The sequence below is a fragment of the Dipodomys spectabilis genome, unplaced genomic scaffold (genome assembly GCF_019054845.1).
Source record: "Dipodomys spectabilis isolate Male_0828 unplaced genomic scaffold, ASM1905484v1 ptg000118l, whole genome shotgun sequence".
Lineage (NCBI taxonomy): Eukaryota > Metazoa > Chordata > Mammalia > Rodentia > Heteromyidae > Dipodomys > Dipodomys spectabilis.
Window position 1 is genome coordinate 3,941,631 of NW_024870795.1, and position 23,455 is coordinate 3,965,085.

General features: G+C 51.7%; 1 protein-coding gene across 1 annotated transcript; it reads right to left on the reverse strand.

Moving 5' to 3' along the window:
* Positions 1-2,022: 2,022 nt before the first annotated feature.
* On the reverse strand, positions 2,023-21,018 carry Il22ra1 (interleukin 22 receptor subunit alpha 1). Its single transcript, XM_042688625.1, has 7 exons — positions 20,913-21,018; positions 16,312-16,444; positions 15,065-15,243; positions 13,179-13,354; positions 6,928-7,066; positions 4,242-4,363; positions 2,023-3,779 (listed from the first exon to the last, which is right to left on the reverse strand). The coding sequence occupies exons 1-7, from the start codon at positions 20,953-20,955 to the stop codon at positions 2,835-2,837; spliced, it is 1,737 nt and encodes a 578-aa protein (XP_042544559.1). The 5' UTR covers positions 20,956-21,018; the 3' UTR covers positions 2,023-2,834.
* Between the last annotated feature and the right edge of the window lie 2,437 nt (positions 21,019-23,455).

Below are 23,455 nucleotides of genomic sequence, written 5' to 3' on the forward strand. Positions count from 1 at the left end.
AAAGATAGCGATGCTTTTTTAATGAGCTTGTTAGACGCATGGGTGCTCTAGGAGCCACGGGCTTCTCAGGGCTAGGTGGGGTTCCGGAAGGTACAGGTTCAGAAGCTTCCCAAGGGATTTTCATGCTGGGACAAGTTTCACCAGGACAGTACATGGCTTTTCCAAGCCACAGTTTCCTTCCTTGAGAAATACCAACAATAAGACCTCACATAGGTGGAAGGAAGATGAAGCCAGCCATCAGGAGCCGGAGCTGCCCCTTGATACTACTACCCCTTGACACACACCGACAGTGGCCCTTTCTTACTGTTTTGCTTTTCCACATGGTCCCCACTACCTTCAGCCAACCACATTCCAAAATTATGTAGTGGAATATTCCAGAAGGAAGTAATTCATAAGCTGGAAGTTGCGTGCTGTTCTGAGTAGTGTGATAAAAATTCATACCATGTTGCTCCATCCAGCTCCAGATGCAGTCACCCTTTTGGCCAGTGTATCTGGGCTGAATATGTTACCCACCCCATCAGTCACATGGTGGTTGTGGGTGATCAGATCTATACTCACACTGCAACCCTCATTTTACTTAATACTGTGATCATTAATCGTATTGTTATTATTATTGTTAGTCTCTCCCAGGGTTTGCTTTAATCGATCCATTAAGAGAACTGTATTCAGTCAATGAAAATAAAATCGATCTGGCCAGGCACTGGTGGCTCATGCCTGTAATCCTAGCTACTCAGGAGGCTGAGATCTGAGGATTGTGGGTCAAAGCCAGCCCGGGCAGGAAAATCTGTGAGACTCTTATCTCCAATTAACCACTGGGAAATGGGGAGTGGCACTGTGGCTCAAAGTGGTAGAGCGCTAGCCTTGAGCAAAAAAGCACAAGGACAGTGCTTAGGCCCTGAGTTCAAGCCCCATGGTTGACAAAAATAAAGAAAGAAATAAAGAAAATCAATTGGTTAAAATAAACCCCCTTAATCAAAATAAATTCAATGATTCAAATAAAAGTGATGAATTAATTAAAACAAATGTAATGAGTTAAAGTAAATGTAATTCGTTTAGTTACCTAGGGACTCACTAGGGGTCCTGGAGTTTAAAGGGGTCCCGATCCTGCCACCCCTGGTAGGCAGGTGCCCCCTTGGAGATGGACCTTTCTCTAGAGGGGATGGGCCAGGGCAGGGCTTTGGGCCTTCCTGGTAATGGAGTCAGAGCCTAGGACTCTCAGGAATGTTAAAGCCCCAGCTGGCTCCTTGGGAAACTTGGACGCTTGCCCTCTAGCTGGGCTCTGCCCTTCTGCAGGCCTGTGGTGCCTGAGGGGGTGACTGAGGAAGCTCAGGGGGGATTTGAAGCCCCTCAGAGGTGCCAGGGCCAGTGTGAGGAGGGTCACAGGCTCAGGGCCATCCCCCTCTCTCCTTAGACATTCAGACTCCGCCCTCTGAGAACTGCCCCCCCTCCCCGTGTGCTCCTGCGGAAATGGAAGAGACATTTATGGCCGGGTGGAGCACCTCTGTAGTCCCTGGTCTGGCTGGCTGGGGATCTACCCAGCTGCTGTGTGCTCCTCACTAATCAACAGGGTGAAGACAGTTGACCTTTGGCCAAGGGTGCCCCAAGGGACAGGGAGTACTCTTGCTTGCAGTGTGTGGGCAGGGCAAACAGGCCAGTGACCCTGAAGAGACGTTAAATATTAATTACGCGCAGATAAGAACCCGACACCTGTCATCAGGAAGGGACCGGGAGGGGAAAAGAAGGGGAAGTGGAAGCTGGGTGTGGAAGAAAGAGCTGTGTGCTCCCAGAAGCCTCACACCAAGGCAGCGCGAGTGTGATTCTATTTCTCAGATATTGGGGTGGGGGAGGATGCGGGGCGGGGAGGGGGGGAGAGCAGAGGGGGCCCAACCAAGGGTATCCACCATCCAGGGACTCCCCCCCCCCCCATAAGAAGCCCTTCCCTCCTTATGTCCCCCAGTTATCCCCTAGTTACATTACAAAATCCCAACAGCAAACAGCTACTATTTATTGGGATCTGCCCAGCGCAAGTAGTTCACAGACGCGAATCTCCTCTGCACAGGACCCCTGTGCGGTCCAGCACAGATGTGGACACTGAGGTTCTGAGCAGTGGTTTCCTTGCTTGAAGTCACACAGCTGGCATGGGGCAAGGCTGGGATTTGAACCCCGATGGACTGAGCCTAACCAAGGCTGTTTCCCAAGTTGCCGAGTGCGTACCTCTCCTCCTTTGGCTTCCGTGGCTCTGGGTTCCTTTCAAATCCCAATCTCAGGATAGGTCTGAGACATCAGTCCTGCCTGCAGAACTTGCACAGTCTGTGGCTTGGTTGTGGGGCGAAGCCTCCAGCCCAGGAGGGGTGCTGGACTGTGGCACAGGTTCATTTCTGATGGGGAGTGAGCTGCTGGCGGTGTCCCTGCCTATAGGCCAGCCACAGTGCCACTTCGCACCTTGGCAGAAACACAGCTTGCCCTGGTTCTGCTCAGCCTCCTTTCTCCAGAGGAGGGAAGCACCTCATTCTCAGTTGAGCCAGATTTCCAGGCACGGGGCGAGCCATTCTCGGTTTTCCAGAGCGTTCCCTGCATTCCTCCCTGCTCTCTGTCTGCCATTCCCTGCCACGTTCTTTGGCACAGGCCATTTGCACATGCAGGTATGCAGCTCCTCCACCGGCATCCTCTTGATGCTTGTAGATCCCTGGGAATGCACGCTGGCAGGTCCTGTGTCCTCTTCCTCTGCTTTCTCCTGGGCTGGGCTACAGCACATGTGCCATGGCTGGGCATGGGGCTGGCAGCCAAGGAGAGCCTGCCAGGGGTGGCAAGAGGGAGCCAAGGCCCGTCCACCCTCAGGATTCCCATTGCACAGTCAAGGCCAGATCTTTGAAAAGTGAGTCTACCTCCAAGGGCTGCTCCAGCCCTGAGACCCCAGGGCACGTGGCCCCGGCCTCGGCTGCTGCTCCCTCCTCCTTGGAGCACACCAGGGACTCTAGCAGACTTATGCCCTGGTGCAAGGAGGAACATGAGAGGGGAGGGGAGTGCAAAGGGAGGGAGCCAGGGTGGCCTTCGATCTGGACTGAGGAGAGGAGGGAGAGCGGGTCCTTTAGGTAGGGGGATGTCCCTGGATCCCCACTGTGTAACATATCCAGGTCAGGAACTCTGTCCGTGCAAAGCCCCAGAGTCTGAGGAAGTGATTTCACTTCTTGGGGTTCCTCCATGGCCAAGGAAGTCACTTCCTGTAGAGACAAGTCTCCTGACAGGCAGCTACCTGTCAGCCTCTCTCTTTGGAGTGGATCTTTCAGTTTGATCTTTCTGGCCTTGGGACTAGAAAGGGTCCGAGTGGGGGAGTCATTGCCAGACTCTCCCATACATACCCCATAGGAGGAAGGCCAGTGGTCCAGAGTGGCCTGGGGGGTGTAAGAGGGAGCCTGGACCTTGGAGATGGGCTGTGAAACATAGAAAGGGGCTTTAGCTTCAGGGGTGGTCTGAGGTGCATAGGACGGGGGGCTGACCTCAGGGGTATCCTTTGGGGTGTATGGAGGAGGGGAGGATGTTGGAGGAGAGGAGAGGTTGGAAGGCCGGAGGATGGGGACATCTGGCTGCCCCAAGTAGGCCATCTCAGGCAGGCCATGCAGTTGTGTCGCTCCTGAGGGCTCCCTGGGGCCAGAGACCATGACCTGGGAGTACTGGATGGGCTGGACCAGGCTGCTGGGGCTGCTGAGGTCAGAGATAGGGATCAGCACGTGCTCCTGGATGAAGCGCAGAGGCTGGAAGGTCAGGACTCGCTGGACATCCTGTGGGGACAGTGATAGTCCACCCCTTAAGGCATGTCCTAAGCTCTCTGAGGCTGACATAGGAGGGGGCATCCTCCATGGGGAAGCAGAGAGAACTTTAAGACCCTCCTCCCCAACGGTGCTCCTGTGGACTTGGACACCATCACTGACATTGAGCTGCTAGTACCTGAGCCTCATGCTTTAGGAGAGAAGTGGGCAGCACTGACCCGTCATGGAGTGGGGTCTAGGAGAGGGGGGGTACCGTGGGATTGTATGGCTCACACGGAAGTTTGACCACAAATTGCCAATGTTTGGAAACTGGGAGCTTTCACATGACAATCTGAAATTCTGACTTCTCTGAAAGAAATGCAAGGATGGTGCAACCCCAGCCTGTTGCAGCCTTTTATCTGGAGACCCAGGCGTCCTCAGATCCTCTGGAACTTCGGGGCCCTGCCCTGTTCCTACTCCAGGTAGGTGACTCACCAGGGAGCTGGGAGGCGCAGGCGGCTTGGTGACGTATCGGTAGCTCAGGTAGCAGAGCACAGCCACGAGGAAGCCCATGGAGAAGAGGATGGCGCCTGAGAAGGAGTAGGTCCAAGTCCAGTCTAGTAAGGAAGAGACCAGAGAGGGACACATGAGGCTGGCAATGCTGGGCTTTGTCCCAGTAACGGACACTCTTGGGCTACACTTAATAGAGAGGTTCACTGAAAACCCTCATAGCCCCTTAGCCTTGCAGCCTCCCTCCCTCCCTGCCCATGACCATGCTATCCTAGTCCATATAGACACACGCCCACAAACAGCCACAGGTGAGTCTCACTATGGGCTGAGGGTTTACACACAGCCACTGCAACCCTTAGAAGGAAGGACCAAGAGAGAAGCCTGCCTGGGTGGGAAGCAGGCTCGGGTTACATAGCCAAGGAATTTCGGGGTCCTGGTACTCAGAATGGGGCAAAGAATTCGAGACATGGGATGGAGATGGATCTGTCCATCTCCTGGGGTAGGGGCATGGCCAGGGAGCACAAGATTGGGGGTCTTTTTGGAGGACAGGGACCCTCCTGCTTGTTTCAGGGACAGAGGTGGGGGAGGGGGTTCAAAGTGAGGGCTTGTCCTTCCTCTCTACCACCCAGGCCAGGGGCTGGGTGTCAGGAGTAAAGGAGTTTGGGAAGGTGACATCTTCCTAACAGTGAGGGAGGGGGAGACTAGAGCTTCAGTGACCAGGCGGTCCCTGTGGTTGGCGTCTCTGAGACAGGGAAGTCGGTCTTTGGTATGGCACTTCTCCTGCTGTGGTACCTCTGGGTCAGGGGAAGTCAGTTCTTGGTAGGATGCTCTCAGCAGTCCACTGAGACTTGTGGAAGGGCTTGGGAAAGAAGATGTGGTTCCAGAGTTGGGTAAAGCGAGTTTGCACTCCTTGGGATTCAGCCTCCAAGTCTCTTCTTAACACGTGTGGCCTCAGTGTGGGGACTTTGTCACCAGCTCCAGTGTGTGCAGCCACCCAGCAAGCCCTGGGCATCCGAGAGCCCCCACCTTGAGCCCCCTGCCTCAGTCTCTCTGGGTCAACTTCCCAGGCTGGGCAATGTCCTGTCCCCTGTCACATGATCCCCTGGGAGATGCATGTCATTAGTGGAGGACCACCACTCCTTGTACCAGAACAAGACAGAAACGTAGACATTCCTCAGCCTGATAGATCTTCTACATTCACTCAGGGGAAGGCAAGATGGAGTCATAAAAATTGCCAGCAGAGGGAGTAAGGAGTATGAAATATTAGAGGTGCTAGGCATGCTCTCTGCTATAGGACCCTCCCTGCTCTACCTTTTGTCTTTTGTGTGTGTGTGTTGTGTGTGTATGTGTGTGTGTGTATGCATGTATGTAGGTGTGTACATATGCAAGCTAGTCCTGGGGCTTGAACTCAGAGACTGGATGCTGTCCCCTAGCTTCTTGGCAGTAGAGTAATACTTAATAAGTGGTAGGAATTGTTTTAAATATGTTTTGTTTTTTTAAGGATAAAGTACCTTCTTTATGTCAGCAAGAAATACTCATCAAGAAGTGTTCTTCATGTAGAAATAGCTACAATCTTAGGAGGGAAAACAGTGTTTTGCCGGGTATGGTTCCACACACCTACAATCCCAGCAGGAGGAATATGAGTTCGAGATCAGCCTGGACTACATAGAAAGATCCCGTCTTCACAGCAGAAGAGATGCCACTAGAGGGAAGAACGTGGAATTGCCTGCTGGTTGTCACACAGGACAGAGCAGGGATGGGCAGGGAAGGGTAAGATTTGTCTAGTACAGGCGAGGGAGAGAGTCAAGGACTAGGTACAGCTCCAGCTCACTGCCCACGGAGCCAGCTTCTTTCCCTGGTACCGCTCTTGCCAGGTTCTGTTCCCGTCTCTGGGAAGGGCAGGCCTGGTGTCCCTCAGGCAGGGCTCCTCTGCCAAGGCCTGCCCTGGGAATCAGGCAGAGAACCCAGTGCCCTCTCGACTCAGGGAAATGGATGAATTGAGTTTCTGAATATAGCTGATGGATGGAACCCTTTGTCCCTGAGGGTCACCCGTAGTAGCCAGCTCCCGAAGTCACCTCTGTCCTAAACGTGGCCTGGTTGGAACAGGTGCTGCCTGTGGACATGAGTACGGCGGTCCAGCTGGGGACTGCTTCTCCCCCCATCCCCCACCCTCCCCACCACTGCTGCCTCCTATGGCTTTGACACCCCCCCCCCATCACTAGCAGAGAGGAAGCAGTGTGGGCACGTCTCCCCCAGCAGGTGGAACTATTCTATAGCAGCACAGTGCAGGGAACACGCTCCCCATTCCACACCCTCTGTGTGACTGTGAGCCAGTTCCTTAACTACTCTGAACCTGGGCCTCCTATTCTGCAAAATGAGACAGTGCTTAGTGCCTCAGAACTTCCTGTTCCTACCATGGTTCTTAATCTCCCTCGGCTTTAGAAGATACCCAAGATGAATCTCTTGGGTTAATATGAAGGTGCATTTGCCAGGGAAGATACAAAGCTGATGAGAAGGGAAAATTCATACCTGGGCCAGAGGGTGAGGACTCCACCAAATCAATCTGATAACTCAATGGACCTTAATGATATACCCGATCGCCCTTCCGTGGCTTGTCAGAGTGCTGACAAGTGTCCCTGTGGTCCCTGGGAGGAAAAGTCAGCCGACTCACCAGGCAGTGTCTTCACTCTGCACACATAGGGGGCGCTCTCCTTGGACCAGGTGGGAACCAAAATCATGATGGTCCCGAGAAACTCCGTTTCAGGGGTCAGGCCAAGGAACTCATACTCTCTCTGCTGTCCTCCAAGGTGCTGAATTGGAACAGAGAACCCAGAGAATTTCCTCTCACGTGCTGATCTCCACCGAGCCCCAGGAGCTCCCTGCTCCTCCTCCCGTCTTCCTACACTTTGTAAAAAGACAGCTTATGAATAGATTTTACAGCTTACTGTTTGGTGGGAGTCACGTGACCCAAACTGCACATGGCAAATAGCATGTGATGGAATTTCAAGAGAGATACCCAGGCGTCAGAATCCTGTCCCCAAGCTTTCCTGCCGCCATCTTGTTATCCCATGTGGTCACTCCCAACTTCCCATCCTGCTCTCCCTTCCCTTCCTTCCAGATCTGATGTTCCTTTATTCAGCTTCTGGACTAGCCCTCTCCCAAAGAATGGCTACCAACTGTGGCCAGATAGAAAACAACAACTGCCTAAAAGTATTAGAGTCAGAGACATGGCAGATGGGAGACAAGAGGGAAGGAGCGGCAATGGGCAGCCTGCTTTATCTTTTTTTTTTTTTTTGTCGGTTGTGGGGCTTGAACTCTGGGCCCAGGGTCTCAGCTCTTCAGCTCAAAGCTAGCACTCTAGCACTTGAGCCACAGTACCACTTGCAGTTTTCTGGTGGTTTAGTGGAGATAAGAGTCTCACAGACTTTCCTGCCCAGACTGGCTTTGAACTGTGATCCTCAGATCTCAGCCTCCTGTGTAGCTAGGATTACAGACGTGAGCTACCAGTTTCACTTTATTTTTTATCCTGAATCAGACCCCAGTCCATACCTTGTTGGAGGCTAACGCTGAGTGAGAAGCCCTGAAATCTCCATGTCTTCAATAACCAGAGGACAGAATCTGGAGGAAAATGAGGGGCAAAGCAGAGGCAGGAGTGATCTACAGAGATGGAGGCCCACATTCTGGGGCTAAACCCTGACCAGACCCCTGACTGGCTGCTGAATTATGCATGAGCTGGGCAGTCTCCAAGCAGTCTGGGTACAGTTTTAAAAGACATAGCTGGGTATGGTAGCATCTCTATGTAATCCCAGCACTTGGGTGGCTGAGGTAAGAGGATTGTGAGTTTGAGGCCAGCCTGGGCTACATAGCAAGATTCTGCTTCGAAAGACAAAACCAAAGCAATACTAAGTGAAACAAAACAAAAGGAGTTCAACCAACCAAGTTCATAGCCTGCTAAGACACCACAAAAAGACAAGCAAAACTCTTTTCTCTTTCTTTCTCTCTTTTTCTTTCCTTCCTTCCTCCCTTCTTTCTTTTCTTTCGTTCTTTTTTGTATGGTGGTAGTAGAGATTGAACTCAGGGCCTTGTCAGGAAAGTCTGTGAGACTCTTATCTCCAATTAACCATCAATATAGCTGAAAGTGGAGCTGCGGCTCAAGTGGCAGAGCCTAGTTTTAAGAAAAAAATTGAGGGGCAGTGCCTAGGCTGTGAGTTCAAGCCCCAGGAGTGGCACACACACACACAAAAAGATGATTTCAGGCTGGGGTGTAGCTCAGTGGGTGGAAAGTGCTGGTCTAGCATGTGAGCCCTGGGTTTGATCCATTCCATAACAAAAACCAAAGAAAAACAAGGATATGTGAATTTCTAATATGTGAATTATTTCTCAATAAAATGGGCAAATCCTGTCCGAATATTGTTTTCATAGATGTATTTGAGCATATAAAGACAGAAACTGAAAATAGATGGATATAAAAATATACCATAACATTTATGATCTAGAGTAGTTGTGTTATTATCAGATAAAGTAGATTTCAGTATGAAAAGTATTACTAGAGCTTTAAAAAGGGGAACATTTTGTGCTCAACAAAGGCCAATTATCAGGAAGCAATACAATCTTAAATTCATATATTTAAGAAGAGTTTTCAAAATGTGTGAAAGGAAAGTGCACACAACTAAGGGAGGAGAAAAGTGACAAATTCATAATTGTAGTTAGAAAGTTTAGAAGTCTCACCAAGCCTGCAATCCTAGCTACTCAGGAGTTCATGAGCTGAGGACTGAAGTTTGAAACTAGTCCCAGCAGATAAATCTGGAGACTCTTATCTCCAATGAACCCTCAAGAAGTTAAAGTGGCCAGGTGCTGGTGGCTCACACCTGTAATTCTAGCTACTCAGGAGGCTGAAATCTGAGGCTCACGTTCAAAGCCAGCCAGGGCAGGAAAGTCCATGACACTCTTATCTTCAATAAACTACCAGAAAACTGGAATTGGTGCTGTGGCTCAGGTGGTAGAGCACTTGCCTTAAGCTGAACTGCTGAGGGACAGTGCCCAGGCCCAGAAGTTGGAAATGGAGGTGTGGTTAAATGGTAAATCTCCAGCCTTGAACTTTTTCATTCAAAGTGAGCGTGAGTGGTCCTGAGTTCAAGTCCCAGTACTAGCACACAAAAACAAAGGAGTAAAGGGAGGAAGGAAGGAAGGAAGGAAGGAAGGTAGGAAGGAAGGAAGGAAGAAGGAAGTGAAGAAAGGAAGGAGGGGCTGGGAAGGTGGCTCAGTGGTAGAGCGCTTGCCTTGCATGCCTGAGGGCCTGGGTTCGATTCCTCAGCACCACATAAGAAAAAAGAAAAAAGCTGGAAGTGGCGCTGTGGCTCAAGTGGTAGAGCGCTAGCCTTGAGCTGAAGAGCTGAGGGACAGCGCCCAGGCCCAGAGTTCAGGCCCCACAACAGGACCCAAAAAAAAAAAAAAAAGAAAGGAAGGAAGGAAAGAAGGAAGGAAGAAAAAGGGAGGGAAGGAGGGAAGGAAGGAAGAGAGAGAGAAAGGAAGGAAAGAAGGAAGGAAAGAAGGAAGGAAGGGAGGGAGGGAGATGGGCAGAATTAAGGGGAGGGGAGAACAGGCAAATCCACAATTGTATTTGGAAAGTTTAAAAGTCTCATAAGCTAAAAGAGCAACAGGACTCTCCATCAAATCAGGAAAGACATGGAAGTCAGAATAGCTCAGTTAACCACTATTACCAAACTGACCTTTATAGAGTACTTCAGCAAGTACAGTCTAATACACATGCTTTCAAGTACCCATGGATCCTGCTCCCAGGCTGGCCATATGGGCCATAAAGCAAAACCCAATAGATTGAAAACCATGTGGTGCATGCTCTCTGATTACAAACTGAGTTAAATTAGAAATTGACACTAATAAAATATATAATCAAAAACAAAATATTTACCCAAAGTGGCTGTGATAAGGCCACTTCCTGTTCAGCATTGTCCAATCGCTCCCAGTGACCACAGAATTAGATAAGAATTCTCCTGTCCACCACCTGTGGCTCTACAATGCAGTCCTTGGCAGGCTGGTCTCCCCCAGCCCCTCTATAAGGGACCTTTTCAAACTTCACCATGAACGAGAAGACCTGAAGTTGCTCACTAAAATTTAGGGACAATGTGTGGCTCAAGTGATGTAACACTTGCTTTGCAAGTATGAGGCCCTGGGTTCAATCTCCAGTACCATCAAACCAATCACACCCCCAACATATAACTGAGTAGATTGGAAGGGGCCTGTGGTGGTTCATCTTCACTGCCAGCTTGACTGGGCTGAGAAACACCCTGGGTGTGCCTGGATGGGGTTTTCTAGGGACCATTAGATGGGAGGATTCTGATGTGATAAATGGATGAATCCCTGATAGAGTGATAGTATGATGATAGGACCGCAAAGCAGTAAGGCCTGGTTGAAGAAATAGCTCACTGGGGGCATGTCCTTGGCCTGGCCACTTCCTGTCTCCTTTTTTTCTGCTTCCTGGCTGCCATGATGTAAGCTACTCTGCTCTAAAATATTCTTTGGGAATCCCTCAGACAATGACTTCCAAATAAGTCCTCCTGTCTGGTATCTGGGGACACATGTGATATGAATGCTAACTATCAAGGGCCCAGGGTCTGAAATAGGTGTCTTAGTAGTACATTCTGGCACCAGTGGTCTGAAACCCTGTAAACAACTACCTTCCGTGGCTCCATGTTCCAGCGAAATAGGAAAGTTTGATTCCCCAAATCACCCTTGATTTTCTTCCTCTCCTCCCTCCTTCCCAATTTCTCTCCCTCTCCCTCCCTCCCTCTCTCTCTCTCTCTCATATCATGGTACTACAACAGTGAACAATGTAGGCCTATGTGGAGGAGGAAAAGAACTAGATTTGAATTGTGTCTAGGCTATTATTTGCTGAACAATGTCAGTAACATCTCTGTGCCTATAATTTCTCATCTGGAAAATGGGGATGATAGCTCCTGCCTCACAGCAGAAAGAAGATGTAATGATATAACATGAGTTATATGATATAACACACTACCTGGCATGCCTCAGAAGTGGAGATTGGTACATAAAAGTTTTCTACAAGTCTTTTAGCTCTTGCTCAACTGACAACTTGTGCTATCTTAAGAAAATCTGTGTGTGTGCATGTGCGTGTGTGTGTGCATGTGTGTGTGTGTGCGTGTGCATGTGTGTGTGCATGTGCATGTGTGTGTGCGTGTGCATGTGTGTGTGCGTGCGTGTGCGTGTGTGTGCGTGTATGTGTGCGTGTGCGTGTGTGTGCATGTGTGTGTGTGCGTGTATGTGTGCGTGTGCATGTGTGTGTGCGTGTATGTGTGCGTGTGTGTGTATGTGTGCGTGTGCGTGTATGTGTGTGCATGTGCGTGTGTGTGTGCGTGTGCGTGTATGTGTGCGTGTGTGTGTGCGCGCGTGTGTGTGTGCATGTGCGTGTGTGTGCGTGTGCATGTGTGTGTGTGTGCGTGTGCGTGTGTGTGCGTGTGCATGTATGTGTGCGTGTGCATGTGTGTGTGTGTGTGTGTGTGTGTGCATGCGAGCACAAGCACTGGGGCTTGAACTCAGTGCCTCACGGTCTTCCTTAGCTTTTTCATTCAACTCTAGTGCTCTGCTACTTGAACCAGGGCCTCCACTTCTGGCTTTTTGGCAGTTAATTGGAGATAAGAGTCTCACAGAGGGCTGGGAAGATGGCTCAGTGGTAGAGCGCTTGCCTTGCATGCATGAGGCCCTGGGTTCGATTCCTCAGCACCACATAAGCAGAAAAAAAAGCTGGAAGTGGCGCTGTGGCTCAAGTGGTAGAGCGCTAGCCTTGAGCTGAAGAGCTGAGGGACAGCACCCAGGCCCAGAGTTCAGGCCCACGACTGGACCCAAAAAAATAAAAATAAAAATAAAAAGAGTCTCACAGACTTCAATACCCAGCTTAGCTTGAAACTGTGATCCTCAAATCTCATCCTCCTGAGAAGCTAGGATTGCAGGCAGTAGCCACAAGCGCCTAGCCCCCACCTCACAAAATCTTTACTGTCCTCTCCCTTTAGCTGTTTGAATTATTTTTTTTCTTTTTTTTGTTGGTCATGGGGTTTGAACTCTGGGCCTGGGCCCTGTCCCTCAGCTCTTCAGCTCAAGGCTAGCACTCTACCACTTGAGCCACAGTGCCACTTCTGGTTTTCTGGTGGTTTATTGGAGATAAGAGTTTCATGGACTTTCCTGCCTAGGAAAGTCCTCAGATCTCAGCCTCCTGAGTAACTAGAATTACAGGTGTGAGTCACAGGTGCCCAGCTTAGCTGTTTGAATTCTTGCTTTGATTCCCCCCCCCCCCCCCCCACACACACACATTAGATTATAAGCTCCTGGAGCAAATCACTATTCCTACAATGAACTGTGGATCAATGGTGGGAATCCCACTGACTTTCCCAGGTCACAGATATAATTTGCAAATCATTCCATTGTATTCTCTTGCCTTACACCCTTCATTACCACCTACCAAACCTTAAGATCCTCCCTGCGGACAGTTCCCATAAACAGTGGAGAACCAGCAAACAGAACTGCATTCACAGAAACAGATTCCAACATTTTCTAAAGTGTATACCTGAGGATATGATCAAAGGCAGCTCTAGGATGTTAGACTAGGCAAAGGAAACCTCTGTTATGCACAAAAAGGGGTCTTTTATCCAAACAGATTTGAGAAAGTTATATTAAACAAATCAAACTGGTTGGAGCCTTGGCTTTGTGGGACTTGTTAGAGCCTTTGCTATACTACCATGTCTGTGAACCTAGAACAGGGAGGTTGAGTTTGAGTCCCTCTTTCCTTCAAGGAACACGTTCTAGTTAGAATAACACATGGCCTCTCTAAAGCAACACAGATCCATCTGAGAGGGAAGGGATTTCCCCGATGAGGAAAGAACATACATTTACCATTTGGTAGGTGTGGTTGACGTGGAGCTCCAGGCGGTAGAACAGGTCCTGGAAGATCTCCTCAAGGGTGAAGCGGTGGCCATCTCCTGCCAGGATGGGTGTGGGTGTCGGGTGGATGATCATCTGAATGGATCTCACTTTGGGGACACAGGTTACATCCGGTGGTTTGATGGTCGCTGGGGAGGGGGGTTGGGCAGAGAGAGAGAGAAAGGAGAGAAGAAAAAGTCATAATGGGCCTGAGGCTGGCTGGCTGGACAGCGGTGATTCCTCCTCTACCTCCTCCTGCTCCTGCAAATGCCAGCTCCAGCCAACCGGTCATGTTGCATGGGGTCCGCAGGCATGGTGGATGGGAGGTGCCCGGGGAGGTGTCCTGCTCGGTAATGATTGTGGCCTTGCCCAGTCCCTGAACCCCACCTTGGAATTCCCTGGAAAACCTTCTGCTAGTCTATTGGCAATGACAGCTCTAGGGGTGTCAATGATGGTTACCGATCCTGAATAACACCCAGAAGCGAGACTGGTGAGCATCTATAATCCCAGCACTCGAAAGGCAGAGGCAGGAGGATCACCAGTTCAAAGCCAATCCTGTCTTGAAAACAAAGAATAGAGCCAGGTGCTGGTGGTTCAGTCCAGCAAAGAGCTGGACTGGAAGCATGGGTCAGGTGGTAGGGCACCAGCTAAGAGTAAATAAGCCAAGCAGGTGAGTAAGGCACTAAATTCAAGCTCCAGTATTGGAAACAACAGCAGCAGCAGCAAAACAACAACAAACACATTAAAAATCTGCTTCTTCCAAATAGCCAAGTGACCTTTCCTGGTCTCAGTTTGCATTAAGAGATGGCTATTAAGCCAGGCAGCAGTGGCTCACACCTATAATCCTAGGTACTCAGGAGGCTGAGATCTGAGAATCATGGTTCAAAGCCAGTACAGGCAGGAAAGTCCATGAGACTCTTATCGCCAATAAACCACTAGAAAACTGGAAGTGGCGCTGTGGCTCAAGTGGTAGAACACTAGCCTTGAGCTGAAGAGCTGAGGCACAGCGCCCAGGCCCAGAGTTCAGGCCCCACCACTGACCAAAAAAAAAAAAAAAAGAGAAGAGAGAGAGAGAGAAAGAGAAAGAGAGAGATGGCTGTTTTAGTACATGTAGTAAAACCTCACATCCAATTTTAATATTTCAATTTCATACACCCCACTCACCCTGCTTCTTCTAACTTTTAAAAGTCCCCCAAGGGCCCACTACCCTCTAGGATTTAAAACAACTCAGCCAAGGCCTCTCAATCTTCTTTGGCTTTCTTGCTCACAGCTGATGCTCTACCACTTGAGCTATGGCTCCCGCCCAGCTTTTTGCTGCTTAATTGGAGATGGAGTCTCTTGAACTTTTCTGCTGAGGCTGGCTTCAAACGCTGATCCTCTAGATCTCTGCCTCCTGAGTAGCTAGGATGGCAGGATGTGAGTCCCTGGCTTCCCACCATTTTTTTAATAGTGCACATCCACATTTCTTTGAAAGGGTGGTGGTGGGACCCAGGGGTAGGAAGGCTGAATGTGCTGGGGTAGAACATAGGCTGTGACCTGCTGAAGTGGTCAGGCAGGCATGGCCCAGAGTTGGATCTTCTTTGTCAGACTCCAGAGCTTAAGTACTGGGGAGTTTCAAGCAGGGAAAGAGAAGGTTGAGAAGACCCCTGGGGTGCTCTGAGGAAGTGAGCAGGAGTGGGGGAGCTTTGGGGGGAAAGGGGTACCTGGGGGAGGGGCACCGAGCTAGGAGGATGGATGTGGTCAGATGAAGATGGTCTGTACTGGGGAGGTTGGAGTGAAGATGGAGAAAAAGTTACCCACACACACACACACACACATATACACACACACAGAGCTTTCCTCTCCCCTTCCCCACTCACTGTGCTGCAGGGAGCTGAACCTCTCTGAGATCTTGGGGAATGGCCGACCTCCAGGACGCACAGCTGTCACCTTGGCGTAGTAGAGCTCCATGAGGTTGCCTGTCTCCATGGTCAGGTTGCAGGACTTGCGGGTGATGCCCTGGCACCCCTTCTTTGCCAGCCACACGCTTTCTCCGTACCTGCAGGCCAAGCGGGAGGAGCACACCCCATTATTAATAGCTGGGCCAGACCTGTGTCTTATTACTGATGATCACACAACTAATATTAAATGTTCTGCCTCCTGGGTCCAGACCTGGGGCTTGAACTCAGGGCCTTGTGTCTTTTATTTCTAGGGTGGTGACCAGGACTTGAACTAGGTACATACGACTACTTTTGCTCACTGACTAGTAGTCTACCCTCTGAGCCACTCCTCCAACCACTGGGGGTGGCTCAGCCTTTTCTTTGCTCAAGGCTGGAACTCTACCACTTGAGCCACCGTTCTACTTCTGGCTTTTTGTGGTCAACTGGAGATACGAGTCTCACTGACTCGCTTGCCTTGGGCTGGCTTAGAACTTCGAATCTCAGATCTCAGCTTCCTGAGTGGGTAGGATTACAGGTGTGAGCCACTAGCACTCAGCATAGGTGCGTGTGGTGAGTGTGTGTGTGTGTTGGTACTGGGGCTTGAACTCCGGGCCTCTTGCTCTTGTTGGTCTTTCTGTTTAAAGCTGACTACATCTCATTTAATTCACTTGACCACTCTGGGATGTGGAAACTCCCTTATGTTATACCTGGGGAAATTGAGGCTTGAGGAGATTCCCTCAGTGCCTCGGGTTAGATGGGTGGGGCCCCAGGCAGCTGCTGGTAGAGATCCTGATTTTATCTCCCCCTGGGCACCCAAAAAGGAGGGGCAAAACTGCCCCTGGAAGGGGCTGTGTAGCCTGGGCCGGCCAGAGGGTATGGGGTTTGTGGGGCTGGAGAGGAGCATCAGAGGGGTGGGGCGGGGCCTGTGGGGGCGGGGCCTAGGGGGCGGGGCGGGGCCGGGAGGGGCCGGGCCGGGAAGATGGAGGAGACAGGAAGGGTTGTGCGTGGCCATGAGGGCAGGGCGTGGCCAGGGGGCGTGGTGTGGCTGGGAGGGGCGGGGCCTGGAAGATTGAGAGGGACTGGGAGGGGCGTGGCCGGGAGGGCGGGGCGGGGCCATGAGGGGCGGGGCGGGGCTGGGAGGGCGGGGCGGGGCGGGGCTGGGATGGCGGGGCGGGGCGGGAGCCTACGTCTTGTATTCCACGCTGTAGGTCGTGTCTGGGGGGCTCTCCGGGCCGCTGTCCCACGTTAGGATGTTTTCAAAGTTGCTGGACTGGAATTTCACGTACTGAAGGAGAGCCGGGCTGTCTTCAGTGCCGGGGGCTGCGGGAGGGTGGGAGCGTGCTCAGCAGATGTGCCCCAGACACCGCCCTTAGCCGCCAACAAGCGCGGGGTACACGCACTAGCGCTGCAGTTACACGCAGGAAGGTCACGGTCTCCACGCGTCGGGTTCCGGGGCTCGCTGCCCGCACACTTGTCAGCCACCCCCCTGAACCCCCTTGAATTAGATCCATACCACCCCCAAAACCTCATGGCCATTCGGAGACCCCTCCCTGCCCCCAGCTGTCTCTACGGATTTGCCTATTCTGGACTTGGTATTTGCGTAGTGTGGACTGCTTTCTGGGGTTGGCTTCTTTTACTCCATGTAAGGTTTTCAAGCTTCATACATAGCAGGATCAACACCTAGCTCCTTTGCGTGGCTGAATAACATTCCACTGTATTGATATCTCATGTGCATCTATCCATCAGCAGGTGGACATTTGGGTTGTCTCTGCATTTTTTAAAAATTTTTTTTGCTATGGTGAGTAAATCTGTAACACTGTGGAGAAGAAAGTTTGCAGGGGAAAAACGCGTTTCCCTTTTCCTTGGGTGTGCGTCTAGATCGGATGGAGCTACGGGTTACCTCTGTGTTTAACTTGACTGGGTACAGTGCTGGGGAGGGATTCTCCTGCCTCTATCTCCAGGCTGCAGCCTCAATCCTTTATGTTCAGTTTTTTGAAAAACTGTCAAATTATTTCCCAACATGGCTGCACTGTCTTAAACTCCCCCAGCAGTGTTTGGGTGGGGGTCCAAACATTTCAATTCCTTGCCTTCACTAGTTATCTGTCTCTCAATCACTTTGTTTTCTGGGCCAGTACTGGGTCTTGAACTCAGGGACTTGAGCTCTTCCTAAGTTGGTGCTGTACCCTTTGAGCCACACTTCTACCTCCAGCTCTTTTTGTTGGCTAATTGGAGATGAGATTCTCATTGACTTTCCTGCTGGTTTGGGTTTGAATCTAGATCCTCAGATCTCAGCCTCCTGAGTAGCTGGGATTAAAGGCGTGAACCACGGGCACCTGGCTTTCTAATTTGCTTTTTAACACTGAGGTTAGAATCCTGAAGCTGAGATCTTCAAGTGAAATGTCTAAGAAGGAACCCAAAGTCAAGGACTCTATGCATTGGCAGAGATGGCATTGGTGAGCTCTCTCTGGGCTGGTGCTTGCCCTCCTCCACACATCTTGCCAGAAGGCCAGGGCACCTGTTCACACGGTGATGCAGGATGCCAACAGATGGGCAAGGCAGCCTTGTGGAAATTGTTTAAGAAGACAGCTCTTCATTCTCTCTCTCTGTCTCTCTCTCTCTTGTTCTCATGCTGGTTCTAGGACTTGAACTCAGGGCCTGGGTGCTGTCCCTTAACATTTTTGATCAAGGCTAGTGTTTTACCACTTGAGCTACAGTTCTACTTCTGGCTTTTTGGTAGTTAACTGGAGATAAGAGTCTCATGGACTTTCCTGTCCAGGCAGGCTTTGAACAACAACCCCTCAGATCTCAGCCTCCTGAGCAGCTAGGATACCAGGTGTGAGCCACCATGGTGCCTGGCTCAATGTCCTCACTCTGACATTGGAGTTCTTTGGTTTACCTGGCCACAGACGGTAAGAGCAGCAGTAGTTGTCTCTTTGGAAAGGCATCAGCGACCCTAGCCTCCCACCTCATTGACGGCTCCTAACCCCCTGATGAGACGGTGGTTGCTGTTGCTCCCATTTTATGGCTAGGGAAAACAGGCCCACAGGAGGCCCTGTTGTCTGGGATGGCTTGGGACAGGGTCCGCAGTGTTCATCACAGTGCCTGCTGGGCTATGGGGAGGGACACAGCATCTGGGAGGGGTCCCGGCATGTCACAGGTCCTCCACAGACGCTGTCTCTGCCCTGCCCCACTGCGTGGGCGCAGAGCTGCCCCTCCCCCCCCCCCCCCCCCCCCCCCCCCCAGCCCCGGCCCTACCATCTTTATGCAAGTGATCTGAGTCTCTGTTTAGGGAGGATGGATCCTGTTTGGATTCTAGCCTGGGCAGGATTTGGGGGCAGCTTTGGAGTAGTGGTGGTGATGATGGTGGGATACAGGGTTCAGAAGGGAAGGGGAAGATGGCCTTTTAGGAGTTTACAACAACAGAGTCTGGGGTGCAGCTCAGTGGTAAAGCATGCGCTTAGCTTGCATGAGGCCCTGCATTCAACCCCTAGGACCAAAAACCCAACAAAAAAGAGAAACAACAAAACACACGCCAGTCCGTGCCACTTCCTCCAGCCTAGGCCTTTGCCATCTACTACAGCTTATGAGGAGGAAGGGGAAGCGGAGGCCCAGGCCTCTGGCAGGCCCTCCCTCTGCTCTCCCAGCTTGGCTTGTGCAGGGAAATGGTGGCCAGAGCTGTCGCTGGCTCTGAGCATGCTCCGAACGGCCTGGCTGGCAGGCGTGGGAAAGGAGCAGGTGCAGATGCGGTGACATCAAGGCCTGGCGGCTTCGTGTGCACATGTGCCCCTGATGCATGCATACTCCCCAGAGAGGCCACGACTACCCAGCAGGCCAGGCGCAGGGGGCTGGACCATGATATCATTCATCACTGGTATCTGCACCAGGGGGTGTGTCCCTAGGCTTGGGTGGGCACCTCTGAGGATGGGCAGAATACAGGAACACCCCAGCCCTGCAGCAAGTCCCCGGCTACACTGAAGGCTACCCCCGCTCTCTGAATCTGGGTCAGTCTAGCCAGGCAGGTTGGGAAATCTAACATCCAGGATTCTTGGAGCCTCCCGAGGGGAGCATTGGGGGCAGTGTGGAGGTCTCTCACTACCTCTATCCAAGGAGATAGCTGTGCTGCTGAGCCCCGGGAGCTCACTGCCACCACGTGTGGATCCTGGGCTGCAGGCCTGGGTGGAGGAGAGGTCTGAGATACTGGATGGGGTCTGTATCTGAGGAAGCAAGACCAGCGGGCAGCATACCTGAATGGTGGCTTTGGGGGTGGGAGAGAGGGTGAGGTTGAGAGGAGGCTCTGTCCTGGGTGGGCTGGGGGCTCTGGGGTGGGTTACAGGCTGCAGCTGGCTGGGGCTGGTGTCTAGGCAGGCTGAAGAGGCTGGGTGGGGGGAGGCGCAGGAGCTGAGGCTTGGGGGGGCTAGTAAAGGAATTAAGAGGAGACAAGAAGGAGCTGCATTTGCCTTTTTGGAAGTGGGGTGGGGAGCCCCTGGCTGTCTGGCTGTCTATCCTCTTTTAGGGGCAATGGGGGCTCAGGAGTCCTCCTTTCTTGCCCTTGCCAAATCCATCCCTTCCCCTGTCTCCCGCGTCTCACTGCTGCACTTCCTGGTTGAAAGTCTACATTGTGAAATCGAGAGGCTGTCGGGCAGACAGGCTGTCTGGCCGACTCACAAATGGCAAAAGGCAAGGTTTCACATTTGCTTGGAAAAGCCATGTATCAGCCCTCAAGGGAAGCGAAGGGAAAAAAAGACGCAAACAAACAAGCCAGCGCGCTGGGCACCCAGCCTCGCACTGGCTGAGCCTGAGTAGGAGCCGTTAGCCACCCTTAGCCTCCCGCCTCCCCTCCTGTGCAGCGCCCCCCCCCAACCTGAACCCCCTGGTCTTAAGGGCCAGGAGCTATGGGACTTCCCCACAGAACCAGCCTCTGAGGGCTTCAGCCCTTCACAGGGAATGATGTGTGTTCAGGGATATGAAAGATCCAGTCAGCACTGGTTGGGGACAGCGGCAGAGGGGCAGCTCTGCCCCTACATGGGCCTCCACCCGCACTGGGGCCAGAGCTCTGTGGAGGCTGGGCCTCCCCTTCCCTCCCATCAGGGGGTGGAGGCTGGGCCTCCCCTTCTCTTCCATCAGGGGGTAGAGGCTGGGTCTCCCCTTCTCTGTGCTCTGACTTCCTGAGAGTTTCCCTGAGCAACTTCTCAAGACCACAGGGATGTAACTGGGGTCTCGCATAAAGCCCAGCAAAGCCCCCCTTCCTACATTTGGCAGCCATGCTCCTTAGTCCTGTTTGGGGGAGGGCCCTGGTACCGCAGAGTTATTAGCACAGAGCCCCTGGCTGCTCTGGGAAGAAAAGCTTCCCACCATCCTTGCAGAGACCTCCGGAGGGGCATGGGAAAGGGTCATCTTCAAGCTCCGTCCAGCCCGTCCCCTGCTTCCCATCAGAAGCACCGGAAGATGGGGTACAGCTGGAATCATCAGGGTTTGGAGGGGCAAAGGACGTGCATCTTCCTGGGAGCTAAGCCTCTCTACCCACCGGGGTGTGTCAATCTGGCACCCAGATGAAAGCGCCGGCCACATCTCCACCCTGCCATACACACACCAGATGTGGAGAGAAGACCAGGGTTCGAGTCACCCTCACATCCTCCCCAGCTACTGAGCCATCTTTGCTTCCAAAATAAACCAGCTTAGTCCAAGCAGTGCAGGGCAGAAAATGAAACTGAGGCTTCCCGGGGTGCGAGAAGACAGCCCTGGTCCTGGGGTGGTGAGGTCTGACCGTGGGGAGTTGGGGGACACTCACCCGCCAGGGTTCCCACAGCCAGGATGGCCAGTAGCGTCCTCATTGGCTCCTTCCAGGGCCCCTTGGGGCCTCCGCTCTGGGCCCCCCGGTGCTGAGTGGAGCCAAGTCTTGCCGCCTTGGGAGCTGGCTCCACCCGGCTCAGGGCGGGGGGGAAAGGAGGAGCTGGGAGGGCCTGGGCCCGTGGGGGCAGGGGTGCAAAGGTGCCTGGCCCTGTGCTGAATTCCAGGTCCTGGGTGGAATCCAAGGGAGTTCCCTTCCTGGGTGCCGAACAGGATTGCGGGGTGTGTGTGTGTGTGTGTGTGTGTGTGTGGCGGTGGGGAGGCTGGCTTGTTTATCTGGTTCTGGTGACTGATTCATCCCAAGACTCTTGGGTGGTTGATCCGGGCGCTTGCTGAGAGGGAGAAAAGGCAGAAATCATCCATGATGTACAGTCTTATCAGAGAGCAGCTGGCTCCGAATCAAGGCCTGCAGCAGGTGCACAGCGATTGCTTGAAGAGTTCTATTCCGAGGGGATTTACCCTGGACTAGGACGGACAAAGGAAAGGAGCGTCACAAGCTGGAGTATATCTTGGCTTGGTTCTTGCAGGAGGACGTATGGGGTATCTGATACTTCTCTTTGTGCCCAGATCCTGTCTCTCCCAGGCCAGACAGTGGACTTGGAAACAGCTCCCTCCTGCTGGATTAGAAACCCAGACACTCTTACCTTGTGCCTTGGGGGTGAGATCTGCAAAAGGACCTCAAATTTTAGGGGTCCTTTCTTCTTTCCTTCCTCTCTCTTTCTCTTTTTCTGTCCTAGTATTAGGGCCTCACACTTTCACTTGCTTTTTTTTGTTCAAGGCTAGCACTCTACCACTTGAACCATACCTCTACCTCTGGCTTTTTGTTGGTTAATTGGAGATAAGAGTCTCACAGACTTTTCTATCCAGGCTGGCTTTGAACTGATTCTCAGATCTCAACCTCCTGAGTTGCTAGGATAATAGGCGTGAGCCACCAGTGCTTGACTTTGTTTGTCTGTTTGTTTTTTCTCCCTCTGCCCTGGGATGCATTTGGAGGGTTCTACTGTACACAGCAGGCTAACGCTGTTCCTGCTTGCTAAGTGGGTTGTATCAAGTTCCATTCGCAGCTGTTTTTGTTGTTTTTGTTTATTGGATGACTATGATATCCTGGAATCCATGTGTAAATTTTTCCTTTCTGTGTTGTAATAGTGTGTTATCAGGAATGAGCCATTGCTAAAATTTATTTGACCAAATGGCCAAATCTAAACTACTGATAGTGGTGGTGGTGGGGAGTTGGGGTTGGGCCTATGCCAGGCAGTTCCTATAATGTAGGAAACTACAACTCCCAGACTCCTTTGTCAGTTGCTTCCTGAGAGGTTGGGCCTTGGGACCCTGGAGGCAGTTAGGGAGCTGGAGAAGACAGGCATTTCTCACCTCCTTTCTACACTTTGGGTGTAGCCAGCAAGGCTTGGCTTCCTTTGGGGCTCTCCCTCCTGCTGGAGGCCCCTCTGCTAGGTACCCCAATAGCTTCCTGGTCCTGGCAGGTGTCCAGTTCTGGGCTCAAGAAACAGCCATCTGTCCCTGTAGCTGGAAGGAGAGCACAGCTTCCTGCTATGGGGAATCTCTGGCTGTCCCCTTGTTCCCACTGGATCCCCATAACCACTCTTAGGTGTTAAAGTCCCTTGCCTGGGAAGACTTCTGGGCTCCTGAATGGGCACTGAGGGATAGAGGGTCTTTGATGAGTTTAGGGACATGGTGGTAAAGGGAGACTACATGTAACAAAATGCTAAGGACGGAGATACAGGGAGAGGAGCCAGCTCTGGACCAGGGTGGCTGGCCCAGGAGGACCAGCTGCCACCCAGCTGGACCAGTGGAACAGTGAAGCCATTCTTGGGTTTCTGGGAGACACTAGGAAGGAACAAGATGGGAGATGTAGACATACAATTACCATGAGGCCTAAGTTTATGAAGGAAGTGAGGACATGAGCCGCCACTTGGAGACATCCGATCCATTGCTTTTGTGTGTGTGGAGATACTGGGATTTGAATTCAGGGCCTCATGCTTGTTAGGCCAGTGCTCTACCATTTGAGCTATAACCCTTGCCCCGCCTCTGCCAGAGTAATTTTTAATAGTCCCACCTGTCTATCCTTCCATCTACTGTTTGTCATATATCTACCCATTATCTATCATCTGTCTATCTACCTATTATCTATGTATCTGTCTACTTACCTATCATCTATCTATGAACTACCTACCTATCATCTACCAATCATGTAGCAATCATTATCTATCTATTATCTATCTACCTACCTATACTCTATCTATCTATCTATCTATCTATCTATCTATCTATCTATCTATCTATCTATCTATCTATCTATCTATCTATCTATCTATCTATCTATCTATCTATCTATCTGCCTGCCTGCCTGCCTGCCTGTCTGTCTGTCTGTCTGTCTGTCTGTCTGTCTGTCTGCCTGCCTGCCTGCCTGTCTACCAGCCTACCTACCTACCTATCTGTTACCTACCATGAGTCTACCTATTCATT